This window comes from Eptatretus burgeri, chromosome 3 (assembly GCF_056783735.1).
Source record: "Eptatretus burgeri isolate ZD-2024b chromosome 3, Ebu_testis_v1, whole genome shotgun sequence".
Lineage (NCBI taxonomy): Eukaryota > Metazoa > Chordata > Myxini > Myxiniformes > Myxinidae > Eptatretus > Eptatretus burgeri.
In genome coordinates this window covers 118,138,143-118,154,747 of record NC_140963.1, presented here as the reverse complement: position 1 = coordinate 118,154,747, position 16,605 = coordinate 118,138,143, and the positions used below count along the sequence as shown (strand labels likewise).

Sequence of the window (16,605 nt, the reverse complement as noted above, 5' to 3'; positions counted from 1 at the left end):
CTTTTTACAGACAATCAGGGAAACACAAAGGCAAGACATGGCTGTCTTGATAGAAATTAGTGAAATGTAATAAATTGCATTTGCCACTTAATAGTAATTTGGCCGATGCCATTTATTCCCGATACGTGAAACTCACCGCAACCTATTGGTGCAGAAAACAGACAATTTTGGAATGATGGCCACATTTTCCATCCAATAATCGTGCAACTTTGTTTAAAAAAATTCCCATGGGTAGGTGCTCGGATGTTGAAAGTTTTGTGTCAATTGCTCAAGTGGTTCAAAAACAAATTAAAAAACTAATAAAGGTGAACAAAGTGCCCAATGCCCTGCTAAAAATCCTCGATATTTTTGCTGATGACTTCACCCTCTGCTGTACCATCTGTCATCCCTCAGATCAGCAGGCAGCAGCCTCTTTACTCTCTGCAGACCTGGATAAAATCACAAGCTGGTCAAACACTTGGAACATGTCTTTTAATTCTGACAAATCACACTCTGACTATGTCTCTCCAAAATGATCATCTGGAACCCCCCCCCCCCATCTACTTTTTAAACAATGCTCTTTGAGTTCTGTCTCTCAAGCTTTTGGGTGTCACTATCTGCCATGATCTTTCCTGGGAAAGCCACATTTCCAACCTGGCTTTCAAAGCCAGTCGCCGACTGGGAATCCTCTGTCATGCAAAGTCCTTCCTTGGCACACCTGAGCTCCTGACCACATAGAAATCTTTCATCCACAGCCTGATAGAGTACTGCTCTCCCCTCTGGGCCGGTGGGGTGGTCCAGCCTCACACCTAACTCGGCTGCACACTGTGGAAACCAAGGCTTTTAGGATCATTGGTATCTCCTGCGATGAAGCCGAGTCTTTCAGTCCCTCATTCTCTCACCGGAGGCAGGTCGGTGGTCTCTCCCACACTCCCTTCAATCCCACTCTCTCCTCCAGGTATTCAAAACAGCTGTTCACCACTATCTCACATCTTCCCCCAACAAAACCCACAATCTTTTCTCCCCCTGTTAATCCACCCCAAACCCACCTCCTTCAAATTCCCTGTTTTCCTTCCTGAAAGTCCATGTAGTGTCCATCTTGTTTTCCACATGTACCATGCCCCATCCCTCTCCCTTCCACAGACCTCCTAACGTCTGTTCTATACCGTTGTCGTGCTTCCCTCTCCTTCCCCCTTTGTGATACGTTTTGCGTGTCAGCTCTTCGTATATGAGCCTCGACAAAGAATCCCAAAAAAAAGTGAGGGCGGAAGAAAAAAAAGGTGATGGTCTCAGCTGATGTTCCACAACACGGTTAAGGATGGCTGTGGACACCTTTTACAAAAAAAATTTCTTTCAAGGATACAAAGTGAAGAATTCAACGATCAAATCCAGTAATTACCTGTTTTTGAAATTATCAAGCAACACTGAAGCACTACCCTCCCAATACCAACCACAATTTATCTCAACACCCAGCTGTTGCCAATAAATATTTTCCTATGCCAGAACAACAGACAGCATATGGAGTTTTAAGGATCGTTATAACAATAGGCTTACTAATAGGTGTTACTAAACGTGGAGGTCTCTTCATGTGCAGTTTTCAGCAAGTTCTTTGGCATGCTAACTCACTTTGGCATGCGTGCATCCGTCGTGACCAAAGCACTAGCCAGCTGCAACTCCAGGGTCATTGGTTGCAGCACGTGGTGTTGAGAGTTTTCCATCTTTGTCGCGGCAAGCCAGTCCTCCCCTGCATCATAAAAAAGAGAAATCCTGTGCAAGTCTTCCACGCCACGAAGGCAATAACTTCACCAGAATGAAACCGTTTTCATTTGACCAGTCTTTCACGTCCAGCTTTTGTCATAACCTGCCCTTCTTGCATTTATTGATCTCCCCCCAGGCTTGACGTGTTGAACAACCATTTAATACTGCATTGCCTATTCCTATATCCGACAATCATAATACATATTATTTGTGTGACATGAATGTATATTCGATCTGGACAGAGTCCAATTTTATTTTTTTGGTGACAATTCCAACATGTACACCATTGAATAATGTTGTGCACATCACCAAACCTGCAAGCTTTCAACTGGTAACATTTCCCTCCATAATTTTATTCTACCCACTCTTTCAACGAATGAGAAACGCTGAATGTAATGGCAACATTACGAATTACCAGAACTGAATAATTTCCTAATCCGTTTCAGAAAATGCAGAAAAGTACAAGTGTGTTGATCTATAATTCTGCATCTACAAGATTAGACTCTCAATCTAGATATTCGGAAAAGAAAATCGAAGACGGGTAGCGAACGATAGGGACTTTCAACGAAAACATTCTCCCCATAAAATGCAACAATATTGAGCTCAGAACATACATTCCAACTTTAATATTTGTCTCTATAAGTATCCTGTGCATGAAGCGAAAAGCAGGGTAAAGCAACTGGCTCACTCTGTCTGTCGGTGTCTACAGACATCGGTCGATGATCCAGGAACTACTTAAGTTCAATTGAATTTAATATTTTGAAAACTGGAGAACACGAACCTGCAGCTTAGAAGTACTGTCGGAAACCCGCTATTCACGGATTCGCTATTCGTGTACCCCGTATATTTGTGGTTTATAAAATGCAACCTACTTCGACATTCGTGGACCAGTGCTTCGCATATTCATGGTTTTATGTGTGCGTATACATGGGATTTTTGATTTTCCCTCATGAATCACGAACCGCTGGGAACCTATCCCCCCCCCCCGCCTTTTTCCATTGAAACAATGCCCTGCTATTCACGGATTCGCTATTCACGGCATTTTCCCGAAACATTTTCCCCGTGAATAGTGGGGTCCGACAATACTTTTGCTCTGAATTTGGCAAATTGTACAGAATCTTGTCCTGGTCGTGCATGCGCAGTTTAGTATGTCTGCCTGTCTGGCGGTCAAGTAAAATTGGAAATCATTCCAAACAGGAAACTTACTGTTTTTAGGGATGTCATAAAGGACACAAACAACAGGCACAAAGAACTAATTTAACATGTAAATAAATGTGGTGTAAAAGTTGGTGCATCAACGGCAATAAAGTTCCGAAAAAGTCTTCTCTTTTTTTCCCCAGAGCCTTATACTTCCAATTTATTTAAATTGGATTATATATTTATTCTAAAACTGTAGAACTCAAATCACTTGGTTGGCACTTCCAGAAACCTCCAGTTTAGCAGGACAGACAAAATATTACACAATCTTAACCAATTAAATTTATCACTCGTGCTATCAACATTGGGAAATATTGAGATTCAGACAAAATTGTGACTTGTAGGAAATATACAGGTAATGGACAAAAAAAAATGGAAACATCTGGATAAATGAGGGACACCAAGTATATTGAAAGTCACAGCTTTCACATTGGAGTGGCCCATGTGTTTATCAACCAAATTACATCCCAGCATGCTTAAGGCTATGTATAAAAATGCTGCACAGGCCTGGTTGGAACTCTGAGGGAAAGATGTCATCAGTAAAGGGCAACAGTGGGCGGAAGCACATACTCCAGGATCGTGATATCCGTGCATTAATGTGAAGTGCAAGGAAAAAGCAGGCAAGCAACTGCAGATCAAATAACAGCAAATTTCAACGTGTGGCGTGAGTACAGCCAGTTTCATCAAAAATGGTCTGCCGAGAACTCCACACAGCAGAATACCATAGTCGGGTTGCGGTGCACAAACTGCTCATCACACCTAGCAATGCACGTTTGTGAGTCCAGTGGTGCAAATAACACAGGCAATGGACTACTGAGCAGTGGAGAAATGAGATATGGTCAATTGAATCATCCTTCACCATGTTCTCAACAAACGGACCAGTGCACGTGTGAAGCCAACCTCACGAATTCATACCATGCCATGAGTGCTTCATTCCAACAGTGAAAAGTTGTCACTGTCGATTCCTTGTCAAAGTAAACATCTCTGGCTATTATCAGAGAACCACCTCACTGCCGTCGAGTCTGGCATTTCACTCAAGCCGACTGGCAGGGTCTCCAAGCAGCCATCAAACTTATAGACTGGTCTCCTATCTCTACTTTCTCCAACATCAACTCATCCTGAGAATTCTTTCAAAGAAACTTGCTCTCCCTCATGCACAGATTTATCCCCGCTCATCTTCAGTTGTCCTACCCTTCCTCCCGCCCTTAATTCACTGAAGCTTATGGCGAGTCAGTTGCCCTGAAACAACTTACCTTTGCCTCATGGAAAGCAAACCCAACGAAGGGCAATCTCAGTTCCTTCCATAAAGCTCAGAACACGTGTGTATCTACCCTCAGGAGAGCCAGAAAACATCTTTCCAATCTCAAATCTGAACTCTCAAACCTCTCTCCCTCCTCAAAATCCTGGTGGCATCAAATCAAATCTGTTTCTGGTGAATTTTCCCCCTCCATCCCCTGCCTTGCCTCAAATGGCCGCACTGCTGATACCGCACATGAAAAGGCTGAATGCCTCAACTCAGTGTATGCAGCTAAATCTTGTATCCAAAACCCATTACTTTCTCTACCCACCTTACCCAGTCACACCCAACTGTCCCTGGACTCTGTTTCCTTTTCCTCTGACAAGGTGGAGAGCTTGCTGTCAAACCTCGACTCAGATTCTGCAACCGGTCCAGACGGCATCAGCCCATGTGTCCTAAAAACCTGCTCTTCTGCTCTTGCTCACCCTCTCTCTGTTCTATTCACCCTCTCATTTGCTCAGGGTCATCTGCCATCTGCTTGGAAATCAGCAAACATCATTGCCCTGCACAAAAAAGGTGCAAAAACAGTTCCCTGCAACTACAGACCAATCAGCCTTCTCCCAATCATCAGCAAGGTTATGGAATCAATCAATCATCGCTTCAGACATTAAATCCTTCCTCTTCTCCAATGGCTTGATTTCCGATCATCAATTTGGTTTCAGACCAGGTCACTCTTACCCTGGATATATTGCTTCTGCTCTCCCAACAATGGATGGAGGTCCTCAATGTCGACATGAAATCAGAGCCATATTCCTACACATATATCACATGCTTTTGACATGGTCTGGCACCTGCCCTGCTCACCAAACTCTCTTCCTATGGTATCCAAGGACATCTCCACTCATGGCTCACAGTCAACGTGTGGCCCTAAATGGAGCTCTTTCATCCCCTCCTCCTGTCCAGGCTGGAGATCATCAAGGTAGCATTCTGGGCCCTGTTCTTTTTCTTGTTTTCATCAATGATCTCTCCAACTTCCTGTAAAATCCTCTATATCTCTTTGCTGATGACTCCACCCTCTTGCCATACCATCGGTCATCCCTCGGACCGGCAAGCAGCAGCAGCTTCGCTCACTGCAGATCACAATCACAAACTGGTCCAACACGTGGAACATGTCTTTAAATCCAGACAAATCTCACACCCTCACAATGTCTCTCCGAAAGGACCGTTTATAACCCCCCCCCCATCCACTTTCTCAACAATCCTCAAGAAGAAGTCCTTTCTTTCAAGCTTCTGGGTCTCACTATCTGCCATGACCTTTCCTGGGAATGCCACATTTCAAACCTGGCCTTCAAAGCCAGTCGCCGACTCGAAATCCTCCGTCGTGCAAAGTCCTTCCTCGGCCCACCTGAGCTCCTGACTACTACCAAAGCTTTTGTCCCAGCCTGATGTAGTACTGCTCTCCTCTCTGGGCTGGTGCTCCTGCCTCCCACCTTTCTCGGCTTCACGCTGTAGAAACCAAGGCATTTCGGATCATTGGCATCTCCCACGGTGAGGCCGAGTCTTTGGGACTCTCACTCTCTCACCGCAGGCTGATCAGTGGTCTTTGTGTCTTCTACCATCTCCTCTCCAGCCTCGCTCCCCCTGCTCTCTCTGCGATTTGCCCTACCACATTTCCGCAGGGCGCTCACGGTCCGCCAACAACCCCCTTCTTGTAAAACAACCAATATCACGAATCACTGCTCACCTTCACTCTTTCATTCCTCTTTTTTCCCGCCTTTGGAATAAACTCCCTCACTCTATTCATTCCCATTCTTCCCTCCAGGCCTTCAAAACAGCTGTTCACTACAACCTCTCATCATCCCTCATCCAAATCCTCGATCTTTTCTACCCCCGATAATCCACCCAGATCCATCTCCTTCAAATTCCCTGCTTTCCTTCCTGAAAGTCCCTGTAATGTCCATCTTGTATTCCCCATGTTCCCCACCCCATCCCTCTCCCTTCCACAGATCTCCTAATGTCTCTGTTCCCCACTGTTTTGTCCTTCCCAATCCCACCCCTCTTATCTCATGTCCCCCTTGAAGTGCATTGTGTGTTAGCTCTCACACGAGCCTCGACAAGGTATACAACAACAAAAAAAAGGTTCTGGTGGTTCTGTAATGTTGTGGGGCACCTTTTCCTGGCATGGTTTTGGTGTCGTCATTCCTTTAGAAGGCAAGGTCAATACCAATTGCTACTTAATGGTACCGAGTGATCATCTTCACCCCGTGTTGCAGCATTTCTTTCCTGCCGGGAGGGGTGTCTTCTAGGATGACAATGTCCCCATCCACAGAGCACGCGTGGTCACCAAATGGTTTGATGAGCATGACACTGATGTTATTCATAAGTCATGGCCTTCTCGGTCACCAGATTCAAACATAATTGAGCATTTATAGGATTTTCCACCACCAAACAGGTGTGATTTGATCAACTTTCTCATGGAAGAATGGCGCCGCATCCCTCCTGCACAATTCCAGATGCTCGTGGACTCTATGCCACAGTGCATACAGGCCGTGCTGGCCGCATGTAGTGGCCCAAAGCCCTATTAAGTGAACTTGCATTGGAGCTTGTATTTATTTTTTTGCCCACTAACTTAGACAGTGTTCGGAAATGCAAAGCAAGAGTTTAAAAGACTCTTCCCATGTCCTTTTCCTCGAGATTACGCGGGGAAGGTGTTCCACGCACTCTCTAATTCATTAATTTTAAAGTGATTAAAAAAAAAGATAAATAAAAAAATAAAAACTCAGTTTTATCTGATGCGTGTACCACATAGAAACATTGTAATGCTATGTGGCATCAAGAACATTTCATTTTGACCAGACAGGTAACCAGACCTGCTGTGGCATAATGGTAACCAGACTCTGTGGTGTCATGGTGGGAGTGTCCGCTCTGAGTCTGGGAGGTCAGCGGTTCGAACTCTGGCCAAGTCCTAACAAAGACTTTTTCAATGGTATGCACTGCTTCCTTGCTTGACGCTTGGCAATTAAAAAGGTGAGAGCATGGACAAACAACCATCGGTTCCTCCTGCATTGAAGCTCCCTGTAAGGGAACTCAAATAAAGCAGGACCTTGGTGACAGAATTCGGAACACTGACTGCATTTGGCACAGTTAGCATGGACATTGCCGTAAACAACATGTCAGCAATTACAACTCAAACATGAACTTCAGGAAAGACCCACCAGCCTTGACGAACAGGATTTGCATCCTATTAAGCTCCACAATGAAGTTTTCATATGCACGCTTCATTATTTCTTCCAAGCTCATCTTCGCGGTGATAGGCTCAGAGAAGGGAGGAACTACACTAGAAACCTATTGCAGTGGGTTAAGGACAGGAATAGAGTTAGGTGACAGCAGGTGATTCTAAAAATCCTCTGAGGTGTCCTATAAAAGCAAGCAAAAATGACTATCCATCAATCTTTATTGTTCTACATGATTTATACTCCGCGTCAGATCGGTTTGTTGGCATGAACACAGCAAAATATAAATTTGAAGCCTATTCTCCACGTAATATATCGGACATGCAGTTTACGTGACACACGGTGTTTTGTACTACCTTGAAAGTACCCATGTCCAAGATGAGCAAGCTCTGTGCCGCGTGCAAGGAGCCGCCATGAGGAACTATCACGTAAGAAGCTTGCAGGTCCACCGATAGGTCAAGTACCTTGTGGGTCTCAATGACATACGTCAGACCTATCAATCGATAAATGTACATGGTTTGCACCAAGGACCAGAGTGAAGGATGCAAAACAACGCATTCAGGAATATGTGTCAAACCTCAATTACATTATTTATTACCATTAACTCTGGTTGTTAAACAACTAGGTATCTCAAGTTAAACATCTGATAGGCAGCAAAGCTCATGCAGCAGATGTCTTCAGGATCAATAAGCACTATTTTTGTAGCATCTCGACTCATTATAATCCTGCATTAGCTGGTTCTGAACAAAGCAAAATCTCTCATCTAAATATACTGGGCCATCCTGGCTTAGGCTTATGCTCATGGGGGAAAAAAATGGAGTGTGGTTCAAGCTCAATCAAGCTTGGCCCAAAATAATTTGGAACATGCTGATGGAGACTTGGCAGAAGACATGTGCTTGAGCTTTGTTGTCTGAGCTAACCTGGTAACTTGGAAAGAAAAAATAATTAATAGAAGAATTAGATAAATTATACTTGCAAAGTTTTGACTTCATTCTTTGGTGTAGATATATATATATATATATATATATATATATATATATATATATATATATATATATATATATATATATATATATATATATATATATATATATATATATATAAATTTTTTTTGCAAACCATCCACAAAAGGCCTCCACTGACCTGTGGCAGTCCTTTCCCGAAACTCTTCCAGCTTCGATTTTGTTGCAGTAGCAATTTGATCAAGATGTACATTCTCTGGCGGCTGAAAGAACTCCGCAAGGCCATTGATTGTAGCCTGAAACAGTGTCATGACCCAATGCACCATATTTACACAACACCCTCACCAGATTGGGAATGCAGGGATGCAAGGCAGCATGATGATGTTTGTCAAATCGAGCAAGTCTCCCCAATTACAACAGATTTTTTTTTTTAGCACTTATTACGAAACAAAATATTCTCCCAAAGCACCTCACAGTACAAATTCAAGGAGGTTTAAAAAAAAAAAAAGGGATGGGTATTTTGTTAAAGCTTAAAGGAAGTCTCAGACTAGTCTTTGCTTCACATGTGGGACCACAATGTGTATGAGCATGAAGATAACACCTCGGGACATAACCAGAGACAAGTTCAGTGTGGTAGGTCAGACCATAACCATTAATCACTTCATATGTGAGAAGGAGCTCAAATATATTTTTTGATGAAGAGGTAACTTATTGACTTTTTCCTTTGCAGTACTGGAGGCTCATGAAAGAGTTTGGATAGGGAGATTGGGAGAGACATCAGTGCCCTTCTTATGGGAGCATGTTAAAAAGTAATTCCTCCGATTCTTTTTCTCCAAAACAGGTACAGATATTTGAATGAAACAAAGACAGGCACTCACATCAATCTTTATTCTACCAGGGTACGGGTATATTTCTCAACATAATCACCACTGTGGTCCACACATTTCAACCAACGTTCGAGTCGTTGTGTGATGCCGTCACAACAGAACTGCCTGCTGTTCTGTGCTGCCTGCTGACTTAACTTAGACATCACAGCAGCTTTGATATCATTGTTGGAAGAAAGACTAAAATCTGACGGAGCCAAATTGGGCTGGTGAGCCTTTGTGGCAGTTCTCTGTTGACAGTCTTTTACTCTCGTCTCCCGAGCGGTCGTCACAGCTCTCGTCTCCCGAACAGTCGCCCAAACAGTTGCCCCAACTCTCGTCTCCCGAGCAGTCTTCCCAGCTCTCGTCTCCCGAGCAGTCGTCCCAGCTCTCGTCTCCCAAGCAGTCGTCCCAGCTCTCGTCTCCCGAGCAGTCGTCCCAGCTCTCGTCTTCCGAACAGTCTGATGGGAGGGTTGTGGCTGATCACATCCTAACTTTAAACTGCATGGTTTTTAATTATGCAAAAGTAAATGTTCACTTTGATGAATTGAGAAGGAAAAAGAAGGCATTCACGAGCTTTGCTCAGCATCAAAAGATAGCGGAATTTGTTTTACTCACAGCGTTGTACGTTATCTCGAGTGGACGAGACTGGATATGTAGTCGTTGATCTGCCTTCTTATCCAATGGGTTTGTCTCAAAGATGAGCTCCAAGAGAGCAGACGCAGCATCTCTACCTCCTCGTGGTGCCAACAAGACAGGGATTCCACCATCACCATTCAGTCCACTCACCCAAAAGCGTTCCAGCTTAGCAGCCACACTTTGGTGAGAAAGTTACAACATTCCAAATGACCAATCCACAAACAAAATATTATCCCATTATGTGTGCACATGGCTACAAAACACAAAACTCAAAATAGTACAAATCACAAAATGGCATGGGTAACAAGAACAGTCAATGCATTGCACGTACCGCATGGCTTGTGCAGAAGGACGCTGCTGAACGTCTACCTGTACGCCTTTGAGTCCAGTGTGCAGCAGGTCGCCATTCTGCGTGCAAATGGTGCAGGAAATTCCCTTCAGGCTGAAGAGCAAAATTTTCTCCACATACTGCAAAGGACATGTTGAAGAAGGGAAACAATAATCTGGGCTTCCAGCCTGGCAATGGTTTAAAGCACACTTTCCAAACTTTGAACCTACATTCACATTTCTCACATTTTCAAAAAAAAAAAACGATGACACTATGCAACCACAACAAACAGTGAAACATGAAAACGTCTCAGGTAAAAGCATGCCTCTTGTGGTTGGTGCTCAGTTTGTCCATGTGGCTATTGGTGCACCACCAACCCATTCCATTGGGACAAATTTAAAAAAAACAAAAAACAAGATCTTTTAAATATACAATTACATTGCTGCAAGAAGGGGAAGTGGCTTTATCATTTTTTTTTTTTTAAACATGAAGGAGCTGGTACACAAATCACATGAAGGACAAAGACATTGAGACATGTGCTGGAATTTAAAGGACATTTGTAGTGAATGGACAAATATGTATAGGAGAGGAAATTCCAACCTGGGGTGTGTGAGCATCGTGAGAAATGAGTTCAAATGGGATTCACATGAAACAAACGATGGTTTGTGTAGGATGGGATGCTCTAATATGCAGCGGCCCAGCTGGCACCACATTACACATTAGTCAGCATCCATAATAATCAAACATCTCAACAAGCCTCCAAAACGAACTCAATAACACTCCCAGGTTGACCTGTTTAGATATATTTGAGTTTCAAATACCATACCGTATTTGTACAGCGTCCTGTAAAAAGTATTCACCCCCAACCAATAATGGTACATTTGGATGAATTACGAATTATGGAGAAACTATTTTTCCAAATGAACTTTTCTATTCATAACTGATGAGATCAAACTAAACACTGTTATCGTTGAAGGAGGAGGTTACATGTCAGGAAAACCTGCAAAAAAAAAAACATGTACAAATAAAAATTCACTGGTTGTAAAAGTATTCACCCCTTAGGTCAGTACTTGGTGGAAGCACCTTTTTCAGCAATGACTGATATGAGTCTTTTTGGGTAGGTCTCTAACAGCTTTACACAGTGAGATGGTGAAATCTTTGCCCATTCTTCACGTGAAAATTGCTCTCGCTCTGCGAAGTTTGACGGGGATTGTCGATGAACTGCAATCTTCAAGTCAGGACTTTGACTGGGCCACTCAAGAACATTTATATTCTTCTCATTCAGCCACTCTAGTGTGATTTTAGCTTTGTGTTTTGGACCATTGTCCTGCTGAAATGTGAATCTCCTATCCAGTTTCAGATTCATGGCTAAGTCGAGCAGGTTTTCATCAAGGATTCTCCTGTACTTTTCACCGTCCATTGTCCCTTCTCTCCTGACAAGCTTGCCAGTCCCTGCTGATGAAAAGCAGTCCCATAACATGATGTTACCACCGCCATGCTTGACAGTCGGGATGGTGCTGACTGGGTGATGTGCAGTGTTTGGCTTGCACCAGATATAACTCTTTGAATTTAGACCAGAAAGTTAAATTTGTCTCATCTGATCACGAAACTTTTCTCCACATGGCTGCAGTGTCATCAAGATGTTTTTTTTTCACAAATTCCATGCGAGCTTTTAGATAGGTCTTTTCAGTAATGGCTTCTTCATTGCCACCTGTCCAGAGGCGCGTTTTGTGAAGGGAACAGGATATTGTTGATTGATGAACACTCATCCCCATCTCGGAAGTAGAGCCTTGTAGATCTTTCAAAGTCATTGTTGGATTTACAGTGACATCCAGAACCATTTTCCTGCTTGCTCAGCTGTTGAGTTTGGATGGGCGACCTGTTCGGGGTAGAGTCTGGGTGGTACGATACGTCTTCCACTTCTTAATAATGGATTTCACCGTGAGTGACTCAGAAGGATCATGAGTGACTGAAATCTTCTTATAACCCTCTCCTGAATGGTGCTTCTCCACCACTTTATGTCTGACTTCTTTGGAAATCTCCTTGGTCTTCAAGTGTGCCTTGTTGGTTGACCAAGTGAGTTGAACTCCTTACATCGGTGGGGAAGTTTAATTCTTAAGTTAAATCACTGATTACATACAGGTGAAATGTATTACACTTATTTTGTAACTTTTCAAACAAATAATTTGCTCCTGAAGTGATTTAGAGGGCTAATTAGGGAAAGGGTTTGAATACTTATGCAACTGAGAATCATCTGATTTTCCCTGTTAATGTAACTTATTCATATTTTATCTGCATTTTTTTTAGCTTTATCAGTTTGGAGTAGTTTGTGAAGACTACATATTAAGTTTGATTTGAAAGCATCATGAAATAAGCTCAGGTGGCATCAAAATGTGAAAACTTTGGGGGGGGGGGGTAAATACTTTTGCAGGCCACTGTATTTGTCCATTGTGAGTACTATCCTCGCTATTCCAAGTACAATGATGCCTTCACATGTTTGGCCTGTATGTGGTTTACGTACAAGCTCCACTACAAGGATTAGGTCAATGCACAACAAAGATAAATAGATAAACCAACCACCCGTTTTGAAATTATCAAGTGGATATTCTTGGAAATTGGATTAGGACCTCATGCAAGGAAAGAATACATTTTACAACAAAGTTACATTCATGTTCATCAGCCTCCATCGTTTATTTACTTGATCAATCAAACTCTCCTCAGCTGCAGTTTCAATTTTTTGCTTGATCCATCACAAAATAATATTCAGCAATTGCCTTCTCACCCGTTTCACTCACTGGTGTATAATACATTCGTTTCCACCACAATGTCTGTTGTGTCACTCTCTGGCCATTACATACTTGTTGGAGTATGCTCAGGCATAAAGGGATAAATTATCTATTCTTACATCTGAACCTATTTTAATAAACAGAACAATGTCAAGTACAGAGGAATTTGAAGGAAGTGTCTTAATAGGTTTCTATGGGGATCGAGCCAGATGGGCATGACATACGTTTTCAGGCACCGTCGTGTCGGTGGATGTCTCGCTATAATCGATGGCAGCGTAGAGTTTAGCTTTCTCCTCCGAAGACATTAAAGTGCTTAAGCCTGATAGGAAGACACAAACATAAAAAGACACTGTCACACACAACATCCTCAAAAATCATAAACCAATGTTACTTGCTGTTCCATTTACAAAGTATTTATGAAATGAAATGGAATAAAATAAAACAAATAAACAGAAGTATTCAAAAAGAGGTTGGTGATGAGATGAATGGCAGAAGTTATTTGAGCCAAAAGCAATGAGGGAGGGCACGAGGGTGAGATTTGGTTAGGGCATTACTTTCTGTCATTGATGAACTTTCCGGTCGTTCTGGTTCGTCTTCCTTCGATCCCCACCATCCGCTAAACCAACCACCAGACTTGTTCTCGGGCTCCTCGGATGCCTTGCCCTTCCCGTAAATTTTGCATCCGCTACTCAAGGCCTACCACCAACACATGGTCAACATCCAGGTTTGTCATCATCACAAAGCAGACCAATTGCACACTGATGTTGCTAGAATATTTCATCAAAGTTATGAAATATTAGTAAGGGAATTAAGAGTACATGTATGCATTACATACAGGAAAGTGGGGGTTAGGGGGGGGAGGAAGAGAGGAAGAGAGGAAGAGAGGAAGAGAGGAAGAGAGGAAGAGAGGAAGACACAACCGATTGTGATTTGGAATGAGTCAAGCTCCACAGAAAGCGAGCAAGCACAGAGTCTACGTAAAGCAGGTTAAACAAATTACGACGAGTCGACTCAAATAGCAAGAAGAACCAAAGGGGAATGTATGAAGAAAACTGCTCACCTCAGCCTCTGCCTTCCGCCGTGCCAAAGTAATATTCAACACATCCAAATCCTTCTCCATATCCTAAAAGCAGGACACATCATTTGGTAATCAAAACCTTGCATTATTTGCCAAATCATTGCACCATCAATCCTCTACAATATCATTCTTTCCTGCAGTGATTCAAAATGGCTGTTCACCACTTCCTCAGGGTATCGTCCATCTATACTCCTTATATTTTCTACCCTCACTAATTCGCACCAAGCACCCCCCCTCCTTTCCTTTCCAGGTTATTGTGTTTTCTCTACTCTCCCTCCACAATCCCTTTCACTTTTTGTTCCATTGTCGTTTCGTCCCCTGTTATCGCTTCCTCTTCTAACTCCAATGTACTTATTTTAACCTTGTATAAAACAGTGGGATGACATTCACATGAAAAAAATTAATTTAAAAAAATGCAACACTATGACTATTGTGAATGTGAATAAATAATATAGTTATTGAAAAAGCCTTTGAAATTAAAGATATTATTAATTTTTATTTATTCATTAACCTCCGCCATCGAAGATGGATGGAGGTTACTGTTTTCACCCCTGTCTGTTTGTTTGTTTGTTTGTTTGTTTGTGAACAGTATTACGGAAAAACTCCTCGACGGATTTCGACGAAACTTGGTGGGGGTGTTAGGTATGATCCAAGGATCATGCCATTAGATTTTGGACTTGGTCAAAAGTCCAATATGGCGCTATGGCGGCCATTTTGAAAAAATATTTGAATTTTTATTTTTGCATTTCTACATGTTTTAAGTGATTTCTAAGGTAAACTGTTCAGCGTAGTTTATACGCGTTTCCGTTACACAGCACCAACATGGCTCACCTCTACATCCTTGATGAGGCTGACCGGTGGAGTCTTCTGCGTAATCTTCTCTTTGTAGAGGATGCAATACCGCTTCAGCTTCATGCGATGTCGGCGGATATGCTTCCACGACCACATGCGCATTTTCCGCCGAACTGTCACATCCAACACACCTGTAACTACGTAAATCCACCTGTGCAAATGAATTGATCAGTTACAATCACGTAAGGAGGGGAAAGTAAGTAAGTAAGTAAATAAATAAATAAATAAAACACCACCATGACCGTCTTCATTTATTCATTCATTATTTCAACCATTCAAGGAGAGAACACACAAAAGCAAAAAAATTTCCTTCCCTGCTCAAAGCAAGGAGCAGTCCTCACCATTCATGTGCATGGTCCTTAACGGAGACTGTGGGTCGGTACTTGCGATACGGGAGGTTTCGTGTCATACGGTCATAGGATTCCAGAATCTCCATTATGCTCAGGTACTGGAGGAAATAAAAATACAACAGTGAATGTAATGTGTAAACGTGTCATACAGTATTGCATACCGGTACACAATGAAACAAATCAAAAGAAGATAAATACTTGTGGACGGGTCAACTGTGTATTGATGTCTTCCAAGATCACGTCCAGGTTGATCTTGGGCATGGCAAGGTCAAGGTAGGCCTTTGGATTCATGCGAAGTTTGGCAGATGCAGAAATGGGTCGGAAAACTGTGGAAAAACAGAGAATATAATTAAAGTGGAAAAAATGAGCATTTGTTTTACAAACTTGCAAATCCATCTAAAATTATATAAGGTCTTCATTACCTAATTGATCATTTTCCTCAGCAGCTTCTGTTCTTTTTCTGGAGGATTTTTGGGTTTTTTTTTTTTACATATTTACCTTTGAACTTGGTCAATCAAAAGTCATGATTGAAAATAAATAAGGATGAAACATGAGTGTTATTGTTTTTGTGATCTCTGGATGGTACATGAGGAAGTGGGGAGGGAAGGAGAAAAGGTGGTCTCATCCAAAGGAGAGAAGAGAAATTAAGGAAACTAAAAATCAGAAAAGGATTAGAAGGAAGGACAAGACGCGAATACTTCGATATCGTGCGGCTGGGGGCAGTAAAAGTCTAGGTTAAGAATGATGAAACAATTTTGCAGTTATAAAATTTAAATGTAGACACGGTGAATTAGCATGCATGATGGGAAGAGTTGTGACGTTGGACAAATTTCTATTTATAGCCCTCAGATCAAAGGGACGTACGTGGCCATAAGTGTGACAGAAGACACAGGACAGAAGAGCCAGTTATATAACAGCGCGATGTTGCCGCGCTATAATAATAGATGAGAAAAGGGAGATTAGGAGAGTGTGGAGAGAAGAGAAAGATGGTTGGGACGGAGTTATGAGTCAGAAGAGCGAATGGGCGAGACGTGTATAGAAGCATACGAGGGTGGGAAAACAAAATTCACGACATTTCGATCTTTACATATGTAATAAATAGATGACACCGAGCTGGGATAAGTATACCCCCAACCCACTCCCGATCCCATAACCCTGGGATAAGAGCCAATGGTGCTACACTTTTGGCAACTAACTTACCGTAAGTGACTTCTTTAGGCTGGAAGGTGCTGGAGGCCACCATGCCCTTCAGAAGCTCCTAAGAAAACAGCACAGAATGCCATATATAAACCAAAACACATGAACAACAATAAACAGTAACAGTTAAGATCCACTTCCTGAAA

The 16,605-nt window shown here is 42.4% G+C and overlaps 1 protein-coding gene across 3 annotated transcripts in view; it reads right to left on the bottom strand.

Annotated features, from left to right (window-relative positions):
- Window positions 1-16,605, bottom strand: part of LOC147030813 (intermembrane lipid transfer protein VPS13A-like) — a 222,936-nt gene that overhangs the window by 127,759 nt on the left and 78,572 nt on the right. For all 3 annotated transcript variants that reach the window (XR_015056515.1, XM_085875249.1, XM_085875250.1), the window contains 13 exons: window positions 16,463-16,520; window positions 15,461-15,588; window positions 15,254-15,360; window positions 14,892-15,063; window positions 14,043-14,105; window positions 13,537-13,678; window positions 13,207-13,301; window positions 10,200-10,336; window positions 9,848-10,046; window positions 8,548-8,662; window positions 7,761-7,897; window positions 7,387-7,516; window positions 1,606-1,723 (listed from right to left, as the gene is read on the bottom strand). Coding sequence is in view for 2 of the 3 variants with exons in the window: in XM_085875249.1 (XP_085731375.1) it covers window positions 1,606-1,723; window positions 7,387-7,516; window positions 7,761-7,897; window positions 8,548-8,662; window positions 9,848-10,046; window positions 10,200-10,336; window positions 13,207-13,301; window positions 13,537-13,678; window positions 14,043-14,105; window positions 14,892-15,063; window positions 15,254-15,360; window positions 15,461-15,588; window positions 16,463-16,520 (1,601 nt within the window). In the remaining variant the exon portion in view is untranslated. The remainder of the gene's footprint in view (window positions 1-1,605; window positions 1,724-7,386; window positions 7,517-7,760; window positions 7,898-8,547; window positions 8,663-9,847; window positions 10,047-10,199; window positions 10,337-13,206; window positions 13,302-13,536; window positions 13,679-14,042; window positions 14,106-14,891; window positions 15,064-15,253; window positions 15,361-15,460; window positions 15,589-16,462; window positions 16,521-16,605) is intronic.